Source organism: Callorhinchus milii, unplaced genomic scaffold (assembly GCF_018977255.1).
Source record: "Callorhinchus milii isolate IMCB2004 unplaced genomic scaffold, IMCB_Cmil_1.0 Scaffold11, whole genome shotgun sequence".
NCBI classification, from domain to species: Eukaryota; Metazoa; Chordata; class Chondrichthyes; order Chimaeriformes; family Callorhinchidae; genus Callorhinchus; species Callorhinchus milii.
Genome location: NW_024704752.1, coordinates 951,698 through 969,883, shown reverse-complemented (window position 1 = coordinate 969,883; position 18,186 = coordinate 951,698). Strand labels below are relative to the sequence as shown.

General features: G+C 47.2%; 1 protein-coding gene across 2 annotated transcripts; it reads left to right on the top strand.

Moving 5' to 3' along the window:
• The first annotated feature begins 6,292 nt into the window (after positions 1 to 6,292).
• Positions 6,293 to 17,714, top strand: eif5a2 (eukaryotic translation initiation factor 5A2). 2 transcript variants are annotated; one of them, NM_001292386.1, is given in 6 exon segments: positions 6,293 to 6,310; positions 7,512 to 7,655; positions 8,319 to 8,515; positions 9,552 to 9,656; positions 14,057 to 14,188; positions 14,976 to 15,676. In NM_001292386.1, coding segments are annotated over 5 exon segments (498 nt in total). In that variant the 5' UTR covers positions 6,293 to 6,310; positions 7,512 to 7,654; the 3' UTR covers positions 15,039 to 15,676.
• The last annotated feature ends 472 nt before the right edge of the window (positions 17,715 to 18,186 follow it).

Genomic DNA, 18,186 nt, shown 5'->3' with positions numbered 1-18,186 from the left:
ATGCCCCAGCACAGCACTGGGGGGACATGCCCTGTTTGCCCAGGATCCCATGTGTTCAGGTAGATATTAAAGATCCTGCCACACCATTGGAAATGAGAAGGAAGTTTCACCCTGATGACCTGGCCAACAATCTTCCAGATTAATGACTCATTCTTCTCATTGCCTGAGTGTGGGAACTATTAATGTGACAGGCATGTGTGATGAGACGGAGTGGGGTGGGGGATTGTTGCCAACAGGTGCCTTTCCTTGTTCTGTCACTTGGCAGAGATTGGCAGCAGAAATGAAAATAGTTTCAGGTCATGGAGTGCAGAGGAACCTAATGTAGGTGAATAGGTCTTAAATAAGCGTAACTCAAACCTTGGCTCAGACATTCACACTGGGTTATCCAATAGAGACTTGCTTCAGTGAGCGGCTTGTTATTTCCTTGCAAAATAAAATGGTTGCTGGTCAAGTCAATGCAGGATTCAGCCTGCTTTTCATCGTGTGCACCCCCTACTCAGACATCATAAACCTCTCCCGTCCACTGTCACCATTCCCACCCCTTTAAAAATGGCCATCATCACACTTATCCTTAAAAACCCTCCCTGGACCCATCCCTGCTCTCAAACTACCTCCACATCTCCAACCTCCCTTTCCTTTCCAAGGTCCTGGAATGAGTTGTTTCCCATTTCGCTCCTTCCTCTCCCGCCACTCCCTTCACAAACCCCTCGAATCGGGTTTCCGTGCTGCCCACAGCACAGAAACAGCCCTGGTCAAAGTGACAAATGACATTTTGTCCATCTGCGACCAGGGCTCTCTCTGCCTCCTTGACTTCTCTGCTGCCTTTGACATCATTGACCACACCATCCTCCTCCACTGCCTCTCCTCTCACCTCAACCTTCATGGTTCTATCCATGAATGGTTCAGATCCTACCTCTCTCACCGTCTCCATTTCATCTACACAAATTGCTTCTCCTCTAGCTCCTGCACCCTCTCGTGTTGCATTCCTTGGAGCTCCACACGAGGTCAATTTTCACATGTATGCAGATGACTTCCAACTCTATCCCTCTGCCTCCACCCTCTACACCAGGATCCACTGCTGTCCTGACAGAATGTCTGTCAGACATCAAGTCCTGGATGAGAGCTAAATTTCTACAGTTCAATATCAACAAAACCGAGACCCTCCTGATTGGCTCTCGTCAGTGCCTCCACACCTCAGGCACTGACAGCATCACCATCCAAGGATGCACACTCCACCTTACTAAGCGAGTCTGGAACTTTGGCATCTTGTTTGTCCCTTAACTTTGAAATCTTCATCCTGCGCGATTGCCCCTATATAAGTGTAAATAGTTGTTGACAGCGTTAATTCATTCCTGAGGGTGTGAGTTCAAGTCAGTGCTGACTGCACTGACTTCTTTACAGATGAAACTCAGTGACTTGAAGTGTCGGATGAACAACAACAGCAAAAACAAGATTACATTTATATAGCGCCTTTCACGTCGGGAGGACGTCCCAAGGCGCTGGACAGTGTACAGCCTTTCAGACCCGAGCTGGGGTTGAGGGGGAGAAGGGAGGGGAGGGGAAGGGGGGTGGCCGATGGCATGGTCGAAGAGGAGGGTCTTGAGGTGGGACTTGAAGGAGACTAAGGAGAGGGCGAGGCGGAGTGATTGGGGGTTGGAATTCCAGAGGTTGGGGGCAGAGTGGCTGAAGACTCTTCCGCCAATGGTGGGACGGTAGGTTGGGGGACGTTGAGCAGGCCGGAGCCGGCTGAGCGGAGGGAGGGAGGGAAGTCATTGTAATTTGGGAATAAAAGGATTCCACTCTTTACATTATCGTGAGAGGTTCTGTAGAAAGTTTTGCCCCAAAATACAGACGATTCACTTTACAATATATTCTTTTTGAGACATCTCAACAACAACAAATTACACTTGCATAGTGTTCTTCATGTCGGAAAGACGTCCCAGGGCGCTGGACAATCAGGGGTTTTGGTCTCAACGGCGTGATAAGGCGCTCCATCAAATGTAAGGATTTTTATTATTATAAAGGCTCTTCGGCCCACTTGATAGGCTCCGAACTCACCAGATAACAGATATTTCTTGTAAGTAATGAGAAAAGATCTGGTGTCAGAAATGACATAATCACAAGGTCACATGAGAGGTCCAAGTAAAGATGACTCTTCAGGCCTTCACTTTGATCTAATTATTTCCAGAATCCCCACCCTAACATCCTCACCTTTACAGAATCAAGCTATTTATTAAATGAGTATTCCCTTCTCAACCACCCTCCCTGGTTAACCGTTTCAGTTATTGCTGCTAACCCCGTGTGTAACAAAATACTTGCGGGCGTCTGTCCAAAACTTGCCCTTCACACCCCTGAACTTATGCCCTCTTGTCCTGCTGCTTATGTGGTTTATTTTTTATATACTATTTACCATCTTATATGCATTTGAAAGGATAATAATAATAATAATCCTTGCATTTGATATAGCGCTTTTCACGTCGGGAGGACGTCCCAAAGTGCTTCACAGAACACACTGTAAAGTGAATTGACTGTATATTTGTGGGCGAACGCGGCAGCCAATTGCGCACAGCAATGTCCCACAAACAGTCGTAGATTGAAAATGACCAATTTATTATTGTTTTGGGTTTTGGAGGGATTATTATTAGGCTCTGTGTGGAGTAAGGAAACTTGCCCAAGGTTTCGCCCTCTGCCTGGAATTGAACTCAGGTCTCTCACTTGCAAAGCGAGTGCTCTAACCACTGAGCTACAGGACTCCACGGACAGGACCCCCTACAGGATGGGGCAGGCTGGGCAGGGAGGGAGGGAGATGTTTCTTTTGAAGGGAAGAAGTCTGGGTTTATCTAGTGATTCATTTCCCCTCTAACAGTCTGGTTGATTTTATCTGTTCTGCAACCTATTCCAATCTACTCTCAAATCCCAGCCTTGTTTTTATCCCTTAGCTGCAAGGCCGTATTGCAACTTTGACTCCAATAGACTTGCAGTCAAGATACGCCCTCTGATATTCCACTACCCACAGGAGCTATTGTTGCTTACACTCGGCTTCTCGACGTCTCAAAGCGCTTCACAGAATACTGTAAAGTGAATTGACTGTATATTTGCGGGTGAATGTGAACTCTGTATGCTTAATGGTTTGATAAGAGATTACAATGGCAGCTCCTCCCATTCTAACATGTTGAGTTGTAAGCTGCTGTTCTGTGTCTCAAAGCGCAGGAGGACTAACTGAGACCTTCACAGAGGCTGAACTTGATTCTGACATTCCGTTGCGAATCATATCACCTTGGAGCCAGCTCATCGATTTGTGGATAATACAGCTGAGAAGCAGGTCATTTGGCTCATCCACACCATTGCATATCCTAGATCCTATCCCTCATCCCATATCCTGGTTGCTTCCCCATATTCCTCAACTTTATACTCTCTTAGACATCCATAACGTTTTGTCCAGTCTTTTGTTTTGAATGTGCACACAGTTGCCGCCCCGACTGCGGCAGAGAATTCCACCCTCCCACCACTCCCTGTAGGAAAAGGCTTTTCCTAATTTCTGTTCTGGACCTCCCAGTTCTGATTCTAAAACTATGCCCTACTTCTAGATTCCCAAGAAATAATGTTCCCCTGCCCACTAAGTCTCTCATCATCTAATACACTGTACCTCTAAATCCCCTCACACCTTCTGAGCTCTAAAGAAAAAAAGCCTCAACTCAGAGACCCCATTTCCCTTACCCTCGTCCAAGTCACTAGTTGGTCATATGACATCTGAAAACTCAGGTTTTTGCTCTCACTCGCCTGGTGGATGGAAGACAGCACCTAATAATACTTACATTTGATAAAGTCACATTGTGATTAACTGTTTATTTTCTGTGCAAAACATGCCAGCCAATTGCACATAGCAAATGTCCCACAAAGAGTCCTGGAGCATCGTGGTCAGGGCACATGCCTCGCAAGCAAGAGGACCTGGGCAGGGCAAAACATTGTGTAAGTTTCCTTACTCCACAGGACTATTTACCCAGCAGTAAGTAGGAACCAGGTTGTTAGTTGATTGGTGGGTCACTTTCCAGGGGATAACAATCCCTTTTTAAAAAAATTGGTCAATCAATCCCCGATTGTTTGTGGGACACTATTGTGCTGCTGGGTTTCACCCACAAATTATACAATCAAAGACATGATAAGGCACTGTATCAAATGCAAGGATTATATATTAAACAGTAGTGAGAGACCAATTTTATTTGGAGGATTGTTGGCCAGGATATCCATTGAGAGAGCAACTCCCTTCTCTTTTGAGTAGAGACACAGCATCTTTAACATCCACATGAATAGACAGATGGGACTCGATTTAACATCTCATCAGGAGCACAGCATCTCCAACACCCAACACACTCTCAGCCCGACATTGGAGCGTCAGCTTAGACTGTGTGATTCCAAATCCAGACCTGAGGCTTGAACCCATTACTTGTAACTCCAAGACAAGAGCGCTGCCACTGAGTCAGGCTGGCACACTGCACCTGTGCTCACTCAATATAGCACCCCCCCAGCCTGCACCCCCCCCACCCCAGCCTGCACCCCCCCCACCCCAGCCTGCATCCCCCCCACCCCAGCCTGCATCCCCCCCACCCCAGCCTGCATTCCCCCACCGCAGCCTGAACCCCCCCCACCCCCAGCCTGAAGCCCCCACCACCACCAGCCTGCACCCTCCCCACCCCAGCCTGCACCCCCCCACCCCAGCCTGCATCTCCCCACCCCAGCCTGAACCCCCCAGCCTGCATCCCCCCACCCCCAGCCTGCACCCCCCCCACCCCAGCCTGCACCCCCCATCCCAGCCTGCACCCCTCCCACCCCAGCCTGCATTCCTCCCACCCCAGCCTGACCCCCCCCACCCCAGCCTGAACCCCCCCACCCCAGCCTGAACCCCCCCACCCCCAGCCTGCACACCCCCCACCCCTAGCCTGCACACCCCCCACCCCCAGCCTGCATCCCCCCACCCCCAGCCTGCATCCCCCCACCCCCAGCCTGCACCGCCCCCACCCCAGCCTGCACCCCCCTCCACCCCCAGCCTGCACCCCCTCCACCCCCAGCCTGCACCCCCCTCCACCCCCAGCCTGCACCCCCCTCCACCCCCAGCCTGCATCCCCCCACCCCAGCCTGCATCCCCCACCCCCAGCCTGCATCCCTCCCAGCCTGTATCCCCCCCCCCAGCCTGCATCCCCCCCACCCCCAGCCTGCATCCCCCCCACCCCCAGCCTGCATCCCCCCCACTCCCAGCCTGCATCCCCCCCACCCCCAGCCTGCATCCCCCCCACCCCCAGCCTGCACCCCCCCACCCCCAGCCTGCACCCCCCCCACCCCCAGCCTGCATCCCTCCCAGCCTGTATCCCCCCACCCCCAGCCTGCATCCCCTCCCCCCAGCCAGCATCCCCCCCCAGCCTGCATCCCCCCCGCCTGCATCCCACCCCCAGCCTGCATTCCACCCCCCAGCCTGCATCCCCCCCCAGCCTGCATCCCCCACCAGCCTGCATCCCCCACCAGCCTGCATCCCCCCCCCACAGCCTGCATCCCCTCCCCACAGCCTGCATCCCCCCCACCCCCAGCCTGCATCCCCCCACCCCCAGCCTGCATCTCCCCCCCAACCCAGCCTGCATCCCCCCAGCCTGCACCCCTCCCAGCCTGTATCCCCCCCAGCCTGCCCCCCCACCCCCAGCCTGCATTCCCCCCCCAGCCAGCATCCCCACCCCAGCCTGCATCCCTCCCACCCCCCGCCTGCACCCCCCCCCCACCCCCCGCCTGCACCCCCCCCCCCCCCGCCTGCACCCCCCCCCCACCTGCACCCCCCACCCCCCGCCTGCACCCCCCCACCCCCCGCCTGCATCCCCCCACCCCCCGCCTGCATCCCCCCACCCCAGCCTGCACCCCCCCAGCCTGCTCCTCTCTCCCCCGCCTGCCTTACCTTCGCAGCCTACACCTCCCCCACCTCCTGCCTGCGACCCTCCCCCTTCCCCGTGCCTCGGTTGAGTTGCACGCACACCAACGTGCTGACGCAGGGAGCACGCTGCGCAGTACGGGGTTACGGTGCAGGTGGTGGTGCTGCTGATCAGGAGAACCCTCCGCGTCCTCGTCCACGCTGCGTCTCCGTCTCTTCGCGAGAGGCACGCACGTCAACGTGCTGACGTAAGCAGGTGCGGCAGGGTGGGAGTGCGGGAGCGGGTGTTGTTATTGGATGAGCGCGGGCCCCTCCTCCGCTGGCCCGGGGTTGGGGGCGTGGCCGCGTGGAGGCGAGGAGGCGCGCGTGCGCCCTGAGCCCCTCCTCTGGCCGGGCTGTGAGGTGAGGCAGCGCGCGCCGCGTGAGCTCCAGCTCCAACCGCCGCCGCCGGTGGTGAGTGAGGCGGGCGCGGCGGCTATGGCGGCGAGTGGGAGGGGGAGAGAGAGAGAGAGATGGCGGGAGGGGGGGAGCGGGAGAGAAACAGATAGAAGACGAGCGACGACCATTTCGGTTTTGTTGTCGATGCGCGGTTGGCCGCTGTGAGGCGAGGCCGGGCCGCGCGCGGGGGGGGGGGCGGGGGGAGTAGGTGGGTTGGTTTGAATTTAGTTAGGCCTCGGACCGTTATTTTTTCTCTCTTTCCCAACCTCCCCCTCACCCGCCCAATTATGAGAGTCCCCAGCACGCTCTCGGCTGTAAATGTTGACCTGGCTTTCGGGGATCGGGCGGCCCGATGCGGTGACGGGCTGGGGTTGGGGGTGAGGAGGGAGGAAGGAGGCTGTTGTTAAGGGGGGGTTGGGGTGAGGGGCAAGAGAGAGAGGAAACCGTCGCCGCAGCATTCGGGAGTAGGCCTCCGCCAGAACTGGGGCCTCGAGTCCGCGGGCAGGGGAGGGCAGGGAATGAATGGGTGGGCGGCGGCTTTTTTAATAACTGAGCCCGCGGCTTGAGGTCGGGCGGTCTGGCCTGGCCTAGAGCTGCCCCTGGGTGGGTGAGATGGCTGTCCCGGTCTGTGACTTTCCCCTCCCCTCCTTTCCACCACCCCCGGTGCCGCGGGCGGGCGGACGGCTCTAACTTTGCCGACGAGGAGCAGAAGGCGGCGGCTCTCAGGCTAGGCCGCAGGCTCCGGGAGGGACCAGCGTGATGGAGCAAATCGGGTGGCCGGCCACTTCCGGGGCAGGGGTCACCGCATGCGGCAGCGTGGCTGCTGCGCATGTGCGGGCGGCGGGGCCCCTCTTTGTAGCCACTAACCATGGATGGAGGCGCCATAGCAGAGAGAGCTGGGATCCTGCAGCACTGGGAGCTCACCATCGTGTCTGTGCTGGGGCCCTGACAGCGCTCTCTGTCCCCACCCCCAGCTCCCCCCCCCCCGCACTTTTCTAGATTTTTCTTTTGGAATTGCTCCCAATTCCCTTTTTAAAAGCTACCTGTATGCGTTCCATGTCCTGATGTACCCAATCTGTGTCTTTTTAACAAAAAAATAATTCCTCCATTTGTTTTTTTTCTTTCTCTCTCTTCCTCCCCCTCCACCCCTTACCCTCAACTAAAGTCTCTGCATTTTAAGAGGCAGGCAGGGCTTGGACAAAGAGCGACAGACAGCACAACTTGCAGGAGGTTTTGCTTTTTTCCTCCTCCCCCCACCACCATCACAGCTCCATCTCTGCCAGCACTGCTGCTCCTCTCCGACCTACAAGTATGTGTGTGTGTGTGTATATGTATATATATATATGTATTTCCCTCTTTATATAAGCATATTGTCTGTGTTGAGAAAATGTTATATAGATATATGTACATAGCGCATGAGAAGGGAAATAAGGATGAATGTTGCGCACACTTAAAAAGAACAGTTAAAATAAAGAACTGTGGCCTGTGTAGTAAAATTCAAGATTCCACCTTGAATGTGTACAGTCGTTGAGCTCCATGCCTTCTCTACTCCCCGTGCAAAATTTGTCAGGTTTGGGCTGGGCTGCGCTGTCCCATGTGGCTGAAGTCTCATTCAACACACGATTTGCAGAATGGCCACTTGGGGCTGATGTACTGCAGGATGAATTGCTGGATTAGAAAGTAGGGATGAGAAGAGGAGGGAGTTCTGTGGTTCTGTTTCAGTAATGGTAAAGCAGCAGTAAATGTTTGCACGTATCCAAGGCTTTTACAAATTCATATTCTATGTAAAATTCTCTTTTTTAATGCATTTGGGTTGATGTCTGTTGACTGTATTTTACCTCCCTTAAAACATCATTAAAAAAGAGCAATTGTATAGATACATTGATAGTGCGAAACTTGTAGTTAAATGAGAAATATTCGGGATAACGGTGAAATAACTGCTTATTTACAAAGTCAGTTCTTCCTCTTTCAGTGTCCAATAAAACGTCAGCCTTGAATCAAATGGAGGTCCCTGAGTTGGATTTCACTACGGGTGATGCTGGGGCATCTGCCACCTTCCCGACGCAGTGCTCCTCACTGCGTAAAAACGGATTTGTGGTCCTCAAGGGGCGTCCCTGCAAGATAGTTGAGATGTCAACCTCCAAGACTGGCAAGCACGGCCATGCCAAGGTACAGTATAGTACTATGCTTAACGCCCTTCATAAGATCTAGAGAGTCTATAATTGAATCTCTGTAATGTTTTTGTAAGTTTTTTTTGTATGTTTACAGAGAATTGTTTTTTTAAATAGCCAGTGTTTCTACTTCGCCATCAAGTTTCATATTTTACTGAGAGCTATTTTTATTCTTCAAATGATTCCTGGGTTTCTTTCAATCCAAGACTAGGTGTATTGCATGGCCTGTTTTTTGTGTTGCGGATGCATCGTGGTATTGTTCCACGGGTGTAGCTTTTTTAATTTGGCATATCCATGTAGCAGCTTGCGTTGCTGTATTTACAGTCAAGCAGGTTTTATTGCTGCTGTGATGGCAGGAAGTTGTGATGTCATTCTTTTATGGCACGGCTTTGAAAGCAGTACTATGTTTGCAATGGATGCATTTGTAAAATAATTCAGAAAGTTTATAAATTGTGTGCTGGTCAATTTAATACTTCCCACACTGGTGTAAAAATATACAAAGCCTGGAAAGCTCTTGTGAGGTCGGCTATTGCTGATACTTGCCCTGTGTAAATTAACCTTGTGACGGAGCCTGGAGTTCCTTGCTGGAGGTTGCTTCAAGAAACGGTTCTCTAACGAACAATGTTTTTCAGTTCATATAATTTGCGTGTGTGCAAAATATCATGCACAAAAAAAACGGAATTGGCTCCTAATCTTGTGGAGACGTACAAATCGCTGAGAGAAATGAGTGAAACTTGTGGTGGGCAGTTATTTTCTCATGTCCCCATTCGGGAAATGCTGGTATCTCCTGGTAACCCCTGCTCACTCGCAGTGCTGTATACCCCTTGGTCTAGAATTCCTCTCAGCTTTGATCTGCAGGCAAGTAGACACTGGCTTTTGGCACAAGACTGAGTGCATCAATACTTGCGTCCCTTGAGGGAGGGCAACCTTTAATTTTTCTTGCACAGCAGAATGTTCTGATTGTATTTGCTGAAGTATTTGAGCTGTTGTGCGGTTTTTGCATTATGCTGAGTATTTGTGTTGTATATTGACAGGTTCATTTGGTTGGCATTGATATATTCACTGGGAAGAAATATGAAGATATCTGTCCTTCCACCCACAACATGGATGTTCCTAACATCAAGAGATGCGATTACCAGGTGAGTCTTGTGTCGACTGCTGTGATTCACTCGGAGGAATTTCCCATGTGGGTGTCTTGAGTCACTCTTTGTGTAGTTTGTATGGTGACATTAAATGTAAATTGAAAACTGGCTGTGGATCAAGTTTCGGACCTCTTCAAATGAGAAATTTTAGTGATACTGAATTTGAATGTATGATAATAATAATCCATGCATTTGATATAGTGCCTTATCACGTCTTCGAGGCAACTCAAAGCCTTCACAGAATATACTGTGACTGTTATGCACAGCAGTGTTCCACAAATAGTGATGGATTGAGTGACCAAATTATTATTTTTATTACCCACAGAAAGCAATCTGCCAATTGTCTAATACTTTAATAATAATATTTTGAAGAGATGCTTTGCACTTATAGGATGCAGTAGAATCTGCTATTAGAGGTTGTATTTAGCATCTAATGGTGCATTGTGTGCGAACTGGAATTTCCGTATGATGTACAGGCTGGATTACTCCTGCACTTCTGGTTGGCTGCCATGTTTTATGCTGTTGAAATATCAATAGCTTCTTACATGTAATCGTGAGTGTTTTTATGTACAGTGACAAATGAACCTGATGTCACTGATTATTTACTTTACTAACTATTTGGGCTAATCTGAATTTACCACTTTTCTAAACTAAATGGGCTGCTTCAAGTCTGCTCTATTCCGTAGTGTGCATATTGATATGTTCAATTTTTTCTCCCTGAGGGCATTTTATCTCAATGGAGGTATAAGTTGCACAAACTGCTTTCAACAACAAATTGCATTTATATCGCACCTTTCATCTTGGGAGAACATCCACTATTGAGAAATGTATTTCCTAAGTGGTATGGGTGTTGCCCCAACTGGTACAAGTCTGACTGTCAAATTATCGAAACCGACAAAGGAAAGGAACAAATTAGGCGTGTAGAGAGCAAAGTGCAGGGATAGATTAGAGGAGAGAGAGACTGGCAGGGTGGGGAAAAAAGTAAAAGGGATTCCAGGTGTAAAGCACCTTACACTTCACCAAAATACAAATAAGCAATCCTTATTTTCAAGCATCAGGAACAGCAGGATGGGCAGGCAAAAGATCTTTATCTTGTTAACTGGTTTAAACTGTATGTGGCACTTTTTCTATTGTATGGGTTCTATTCAATAACTACTCCGTGAAAAGGATTTTAATTAGACTTATGTGAGTTACTACTGACTCAGCAACTCACACTATGCACAAGTTAGAAGTTTGAACAGTGTTTATACTATAAGCTTCCAGAATTAGTGATCGAGGAGTATAATAATAATCCTTGCATTTGATATAGCGCTTTTCATGTCTTCTAGACGTCCCAAAGCGCTTCACAGAATATACTGTAAAGTGAATTGACTGTATATTTGTGGGCGCACGCGGCAGCCAATTGCGCACAGCAATGTCCCACAAACAGTTGTGGATTGCAAATGACCAATTTTTATTATTATTTTTTTTTGGAGGGATTATTATTAGGCTCTGTGTGGAGTAAGGAAACTTGCCCAAGGTTTTGCCCTGACCTGCCTGGAATTTAACTCAGGTCTCTCACTTGCAAAGCGAGTGCTCTAACCACTGAGCTACAGGACTCCACTGTATGCCAAAATGTTAAGCCTAATTTATATATTTCAGCTTCAAAGGAACTCAGTTGTTAGTCGATTGGTGGATTGCTTTCCAGGGTTATTAATCCCTCTGCAATCGGCTGTTGCATTTCGCTCACAAAACCACACAATCAATCCAATTTTACACTGTATTCTGCGAAGCATTTTGAGATCTCTCACTGTCATGAAAAGGCACTAAATCAAATCCAAGTATTATTACTAAGGCAGTTAAATGACTGAATTTTAGATCTGGCGAAGTATTGTCAACTTTGTGTCTGTCATTAAAGCCTAGTGATTAACTGTTAAATAATGAACTATCTCTTTAAAAACTGCTAGGTGTCAATTTGACTACCTGGGATTCCTGAGGGCAATGGGGAGTGTAACTGGCATTGATTCACTAGCAATTTGTAGGGTGATCAAATTGTCCTGATCCTGATATTCCCACCCTTTGGTGCTACTGTGGGAGAGCCTTTTCTGTATATTTTAATGCTGCCTAAATGGATTAGTTAATAATCCTTGCATTTGATGCAACACCTTATCACGTTTTTAGGACGTCTCAATGCGCTTCACCAAATATACTGTAAAGTGAATTGACTATATTTTGTGGGCAAAATGTGTTTAAATCATGTAAATTTTGTCTCTTTTTGGAAGGTGTGTGCAGCTTGGGTGCTACATTTTTTTTCCTTTGCTCTTACTCACACAGCCCTGCCTGGATTCAGGTGTTTGAGGGGCACTTTCTGCTCTGCCCAAGTTACCATTCACCTTTTGTGAGCCTAGACGTTTTCAGCAGGGCATGACTGGTCATGTCTTTAACTGATGGGTCCTATCTTTAATTGTATTGAGCAGTTATTGGAAATAGATTTTCCTTTCTTGTTTGTAAATGAGTAACATAACGGGCCAGGAATTATACTTGGGAACTGTTGTTTTTGTGGCTTGTATCAGGCTTGTGTCAGAGCGTACCGATATCAACTCACACAAATTTGCTGCACAGTAGAGTAAGGTAGATGACTAGAATTTTGCTAAATAAACTCAGTGCAGAAAGATTTGACAGTCTTTTTTTCTTTAAGTGGGTCCACAAACAGTACTGCAGCTTGGCTGTGGACTGAATAGTTTCTTTATGGTGTAATTTTCACATTTGTATTTAATAATAATAATCCTTGCATTTGATGTATTCTAATAGTGATCAGAAATGGTATATTTCAACAAACAGTACAATAAACACCAATATTTTCCCCATATTTTAGGCCTAGTTTTGGAGTTTACTGTTATTTCTTTTGATGAGATGTTAAACCAAGGTCTCGTCTGCCTTTTTGGGTGGATATTAAAGACCCATTTGCGCTATTCAAAAAGGGAAGGGAGTTTCTGGCCAACAATCCCCCAAATAAAATTGGTCACTCACTCCATGGCTGTTTATGGGACATTTTACAGTATATTCTGTGAAACACTTTGAGATGTCTCGATGATATAAACTGTGTATCAACCGCAAAGATTATTATTATTATTTCCAGCTAGCTATAGAATGTGGCACTTATCAAAATGCTGGTATATTTGAATCAATTCAAAGCAGTAATCTTGACTGTCTCAATATTTATGTTAATGTCCACGGTTTCTAGTTGAACTACAGGTTTCAAATACTCGAAGACATTGGTGGCTTCCAACAATTTTTTTCTGTTAATAAAAATACCTGTAGACGTTCCCAACATTTTAGTGGATGTTGCTTTGTTTGTTCTAAGTGATTGAATCGTGCCCATTAACATCAATGCCACGCTCTCAACGTTGGATTTGAAATACAGAGGGTTGCTGGACTTAAGACATCCCTTTGAATACCGCATGTTCATTGCTTTGCTCAGTTCCTATATTCTTGTAGAAGGGTATAGTTCTATTCAATTGATCTGGGTATGGAAAGCACTGGGTATAAGTACATTCACATATATCTTGTTTATGTTTAAATTGCTACGTAGAATATGGACGTAGTTCCCTTTACGTAATGTATAGAACTAAAGTAATGGGGTGGTTTTATAATTTCAGAAATTATTTGTGTAGTTAAGAGAGAACAACTAGACCAGTAAAAATCTTCATACAACACCTTGCATTTATATAGCGCCCTGCCGGGTGGCATCTCATTGCGCTTAACAGTGGTGGAGCCCGATTCCCAGCCAGGGGGAGGTGACTGTAGACCAGGTCGAAGAGGAAAGTCTTCAACTGCGACCTGAAAATGGCGAGGGAGGGAGCAAGGTGAAGGGACTAAGAGAGAGATTTGCACAGTTTTGTGGCATAATGGCTGAAATTACGGCCGCCGATGGTGAGGTGGAGGGTCTGGGACAAGGAGGAGGCGGAGCCAGTTGAGCGGAGGCAGTGGGTAGTGATGTAGGGAGAGAGCAGGTTGGAGAGATGGGGCTATCAGGGCGTGGAGGGATTTAAATACAAGAGTGAGGATCTTGAAATCGATCCGCTCTGTGATAGGGAGTAAATGGAGTAATGGAGACAGTGCAGGTGATAATGCTGGCAGTGGAGTTTTTAATTAGTTGAATTCTGTGAATAGAGGAGCATGGGAGACCGACGAGGAGGGCATTTGAGTAATCGAGGCAGGGCTGACGAAGGCATGGATGTGGGTTTGGCCAGCCTTTGGAGTGAGTTACAGGTGAAGGTTGTCAATGTGGCAGAGGTGGAGTGAAGGGATCCTGGCCAGGGACCGGGTGTGGGGTACAAAGGATAACTGGGTGTTCAACCTGATGCCTAACTCTGCAATAACCGTTTCTATTTAGCTAAAGTGACTGTGTTTTGCAGCTGATTGGGATCACAGATGGCTACCTCTCTCTGCTGATGGACAGTGGTGAAGTGCGTGAGGATCTTAAACTCCCAGAAGGTGAACTGGGAAAGGAAATAGAACAGAAATTCGAGGCTGGGGAAGAGCTTCTGGTAAGCACACTGTAAAGTGGCAGCAGCTTGGACTTAAGTTACAATATAGTGCTAATGGTGCTACAGTTTAGCTTGTACACCTGAGGTTTTTGGTTATATTCGAGGCTCCAAAACCAAACTAAGATTTCCATGCATCTCCCCACACATGGAAATCCCAGAGATAGATTGTTGAAATTGAATGTTCACTCTGGCCCTGGAGAGACCCATCCTGCTTACCTAATTCTGGAGAGTGTGAGGTGCAGGTTGGCAAGAGCCAAGGCTTGGGAACCCCAGGGCATGCGTTGGGGTAACTGCTGGAGTGTAACCAGCTAAAACCGCATAGCTTGCAAGGTTTGACAAGGTTTCTCACTGAGTTGTCTGAAGGTGTTGTCTTTCAGGTTAGATGTTAAATTGAGGTCCTGCCTGCCTGTTCTTTGGATAGCTGTTAAAGATAAAGCCTTGCAAGCTGAATGTGTGAACTGGGGCAATTTATTTTACTGTATTTATTATGAGATATACTCCCACTTTAGAAACTTACATCTAGAATGATAGAACATTCTCCCGACGTGAAAGGCGCTTTATAAATGAAATGTTGTTGTTGAACATGCAGGAGGCTTGTGGTGTGCTTGGTCAGGGAGACTGATCTTCCTCTTCGACCCTGCCTATGGTCATCTCTCCCCTCCCCTGGCTAGGCGGCATGCTCCACCACTGTCGAGGGCTCTGGGACACTGCCCTGAATGAGAGGTGCTGCGTAAATGCAAGTTGTTGATCGTCTTGTATTCTGACCTCTGTTTTTTTGCTTGCCTAGATCTCCGTTGTGAGTGCCATGGGTGAAGAGACCGCTGTCGCCATCAAGGGAATGACCAAGTAAACGGGATCAAGACGCCAGACCTGACTGCTCAGGCCAAAACTATAGATCTTAATTGGGTTAATTGTAGCCAAAGTAACGGCCTTCACACCATGACCTCATTTCCTTAGAGTTTTTTTCCAAATAGCGCCGGCCGGACCTTCCTGACCAATCGACTGAGCAGCCGTCCCCGCAGGCTGATTGACATCAAACTTAAATCACAGTTCTTGCTGATGCTCCGTATGAAAGATTGGATTCTAATGTTTCTCACTATTGGCCCTCTCTGTTAGTAGAACAGGTCTGTAGAGTGAACTCTTAAGAGCCACATAGCCTGTGATTGGTTGGTGCCCATCTGCCTTGCTTAGTGAGGGTTTCTGGCACAATACACCTAGTGGCCACGTGCAACTAACTAACTGTATTACCTCTGTTATACTTCTGCCGGCTTTTGTTGGTATCTCACGTTGTAAAACTCAGCTAATACAATGTCAACGCTTGTCCTAGGCTGATAGGACTGGCATTTCCGAATGTCGTACAGGCACTCAAAAACAGTGCTGGTGCGAGACTGGGGTGTGTGGGGGACTGCAGGTGTTATGCTGCGAAATTTCACTCGAGGCCTTTGTCACCAGACTGATAAAAATATAATAAAAAAGGAAAATACAGTTCAGTTGCTTATTTCTTTTATTGTATTTATCATGCAATGGTATTAAAATGAGTGAAGAATTTCCCTGGAGTTTATGTTCTTATCTGTGTGAGGTGTATCTTGTTTGGCATTTGGGGAATTAGTTGAGATAAATTTGACTGTGCTACAGTCTATTCTTGTTTGAACACTTGTATCAGTCTTTGTAGACCTTTTTAATCTGTTAGCTGCAGTGGTCACTGGCAGACTCATTACCACTATTACTGGTCGTGTGGTGGGTGTGGCTGTCGGTGCTGACTGATTGATTAGTGGATCTATACAGAAGGAAAGCTTGTTTTTTGTTACTGGACTGCTGAATTTTAAAACTTAAAATCAACTAGTGTTTTGCATAATAGCTGGCATTAAACATTCAATCCAAGGCATAAGAAACTCTGAACTCTTTTAGGCATTGCTTCCCCCCCCCCCCCCATACATATATTTCACAAAAATATGGTGAGGCTGTCTTATTGGCTGCTTGTACCCTGTGGGCTTCTGAACTAATCACTATCCTAGGGGTTTACTTGCACTGACCAGTATGCAACTTGACTCATTTGTAAATCTGACAATGTGTGAGTTTTGTTTCTGAGGCGCTTTCCACTGAAAACATTGGAAGTACTGAAAGCAAACATTGAAAGTTCTCAGAGTAATTCACGTGTGTGTGTGTGTGTGTAGTAAAGGGTGTGGAGTGGTGGTGGTATTTTAGTTATGCTGCAAAAAAGCTTTGTTATAGGGTGGACACTGCATTAATTATCCTTCCTTGTAGTGCAAAATTATCATTGGCTTCAGTTTGTTGGGAGGATGCCTTTACTGCTATGCAACAAGCGAGGGATAGGGCTCGTCGGGGAGGGTGGACAGTTTCTTGTCTAAATGTCTTTTGTGGGTGAGCACACTGTCCTTTTATCGCAGGCTTTTGGGTTTGGGTTCAAGTCCAGTCCAAAGCTGATGGGATGGGAAGCTTTTCCATTGTTCTGTCCACTGCAGTTGCCCCACACTTTCACACAGCACACTTCAATCTAGTTCCCTCACTGTGGGTACGGGCTTACAGCACAAAATGTAACTTGACAGTACAGTAGTAAATTTGAAACCTTGCTCAGGAGTGGAAATATATTTTCTGTGGGGAACAGATATTTTACAGTGTTGCAGAAAGGGCTGCTCTATCCTGAGGGCAAAGCAGTGGGAAGTTTTATAATTGGCTTCTCTTACCTGGGAATGCTCCGGGTTTGGCAGGGAATGCCCAAAAAGGGAAAACATTTCCTCAGGATTCGCACATAACGTATGTCACCTTGAACACAACAAAACATTTTTTGCCACAAGCGGTTGCTGAAGGGATAGTGTGTGCCCTGTTGGTCTTGCTGTTTGGACGGCGTTATATAAATATTGTAGTATGATGCTTCAGCGTGAATGAATTGTTAAAAGACTTCATTATGGCTACCCCTAGGGCGTATTGACCTGCAGATAAATGTACAATAAAATGATTGATTTCAAATCTGTTTGCCTGAAAACCCAGATTCCCATTAATATGTTGTAGGGTATGGACTGTAGTATACCACCTGGAGTTACAACCTGTTTCTCTGTCTCTTACAGGCATCGTAGTTATCTAATGTGATTCAAACTGCCCCCTCACCCTGTAGAAAACTTGCGTTTAGTACATTGTGTAGAAAAGCATAACCATATCAATGAACATTTCTAATTTCACAGTAAAGATTTTGGGTTGTTGAAGGCTGTTTAAATTTGGTTTCTCCGTGTCGTCTCTTGAAATGGGAATTCGCACTCCCTGTGTATTGATTACTTGTGTTTGCGTGCCGCATTGGTTGAGCTAGCAATATTACTGGATTTTTTTTCACTTTTTAAGCGTAATGAAACCCAAGGCTAAAGTTATTCCAGAAACACGTTTTTTTTAAAAAAAGTATTAAAAGAAACTTGAGTTGAACTGATTGCCTGTGATGCCATTTATAAAGGAACGATGCTAATACAGTATGAGTTTTGCACAAACCTGTAAGCTCAAATTAAAATTTGTTCAGATACCCGCTGTCCTGACTAGTTCATCTCCTTTTTCTTTGGTTTAATTCCTATAATAATAATCCTTGCATTTGATATAGTGCCTTATATCTTTGAGACGTCTCGAAGCATCTGCCATCGACTAACAACCAGGTTTCTACTTACTACTAGGTAAACAGGTGTACAGAGTAAGCAACCTAATATTTCACCCTGCCTGGGAAATGAACCCAGATCCTCTCGCTCGCTTCGAGGCGAGTGCTCTAGGCACTATGCTACAGGACTGCATGATATTCAATAGCAAGCTTGGGAAAATCAATTGCACCATCAAAGCTGAGCAGTGTATTTCACAATTTGGCTCGAATTCACAAGTTAGTAGCTTGGGGGCTGGTAGTGATTGGCAGCCAGCCCGTGAATTACAGCGGATATTATCTACACAGCCATCTCCATTTTTGATATTTCCAGGTGCAAAGGCAGCATGTTGTTGATTTCACAATCAAA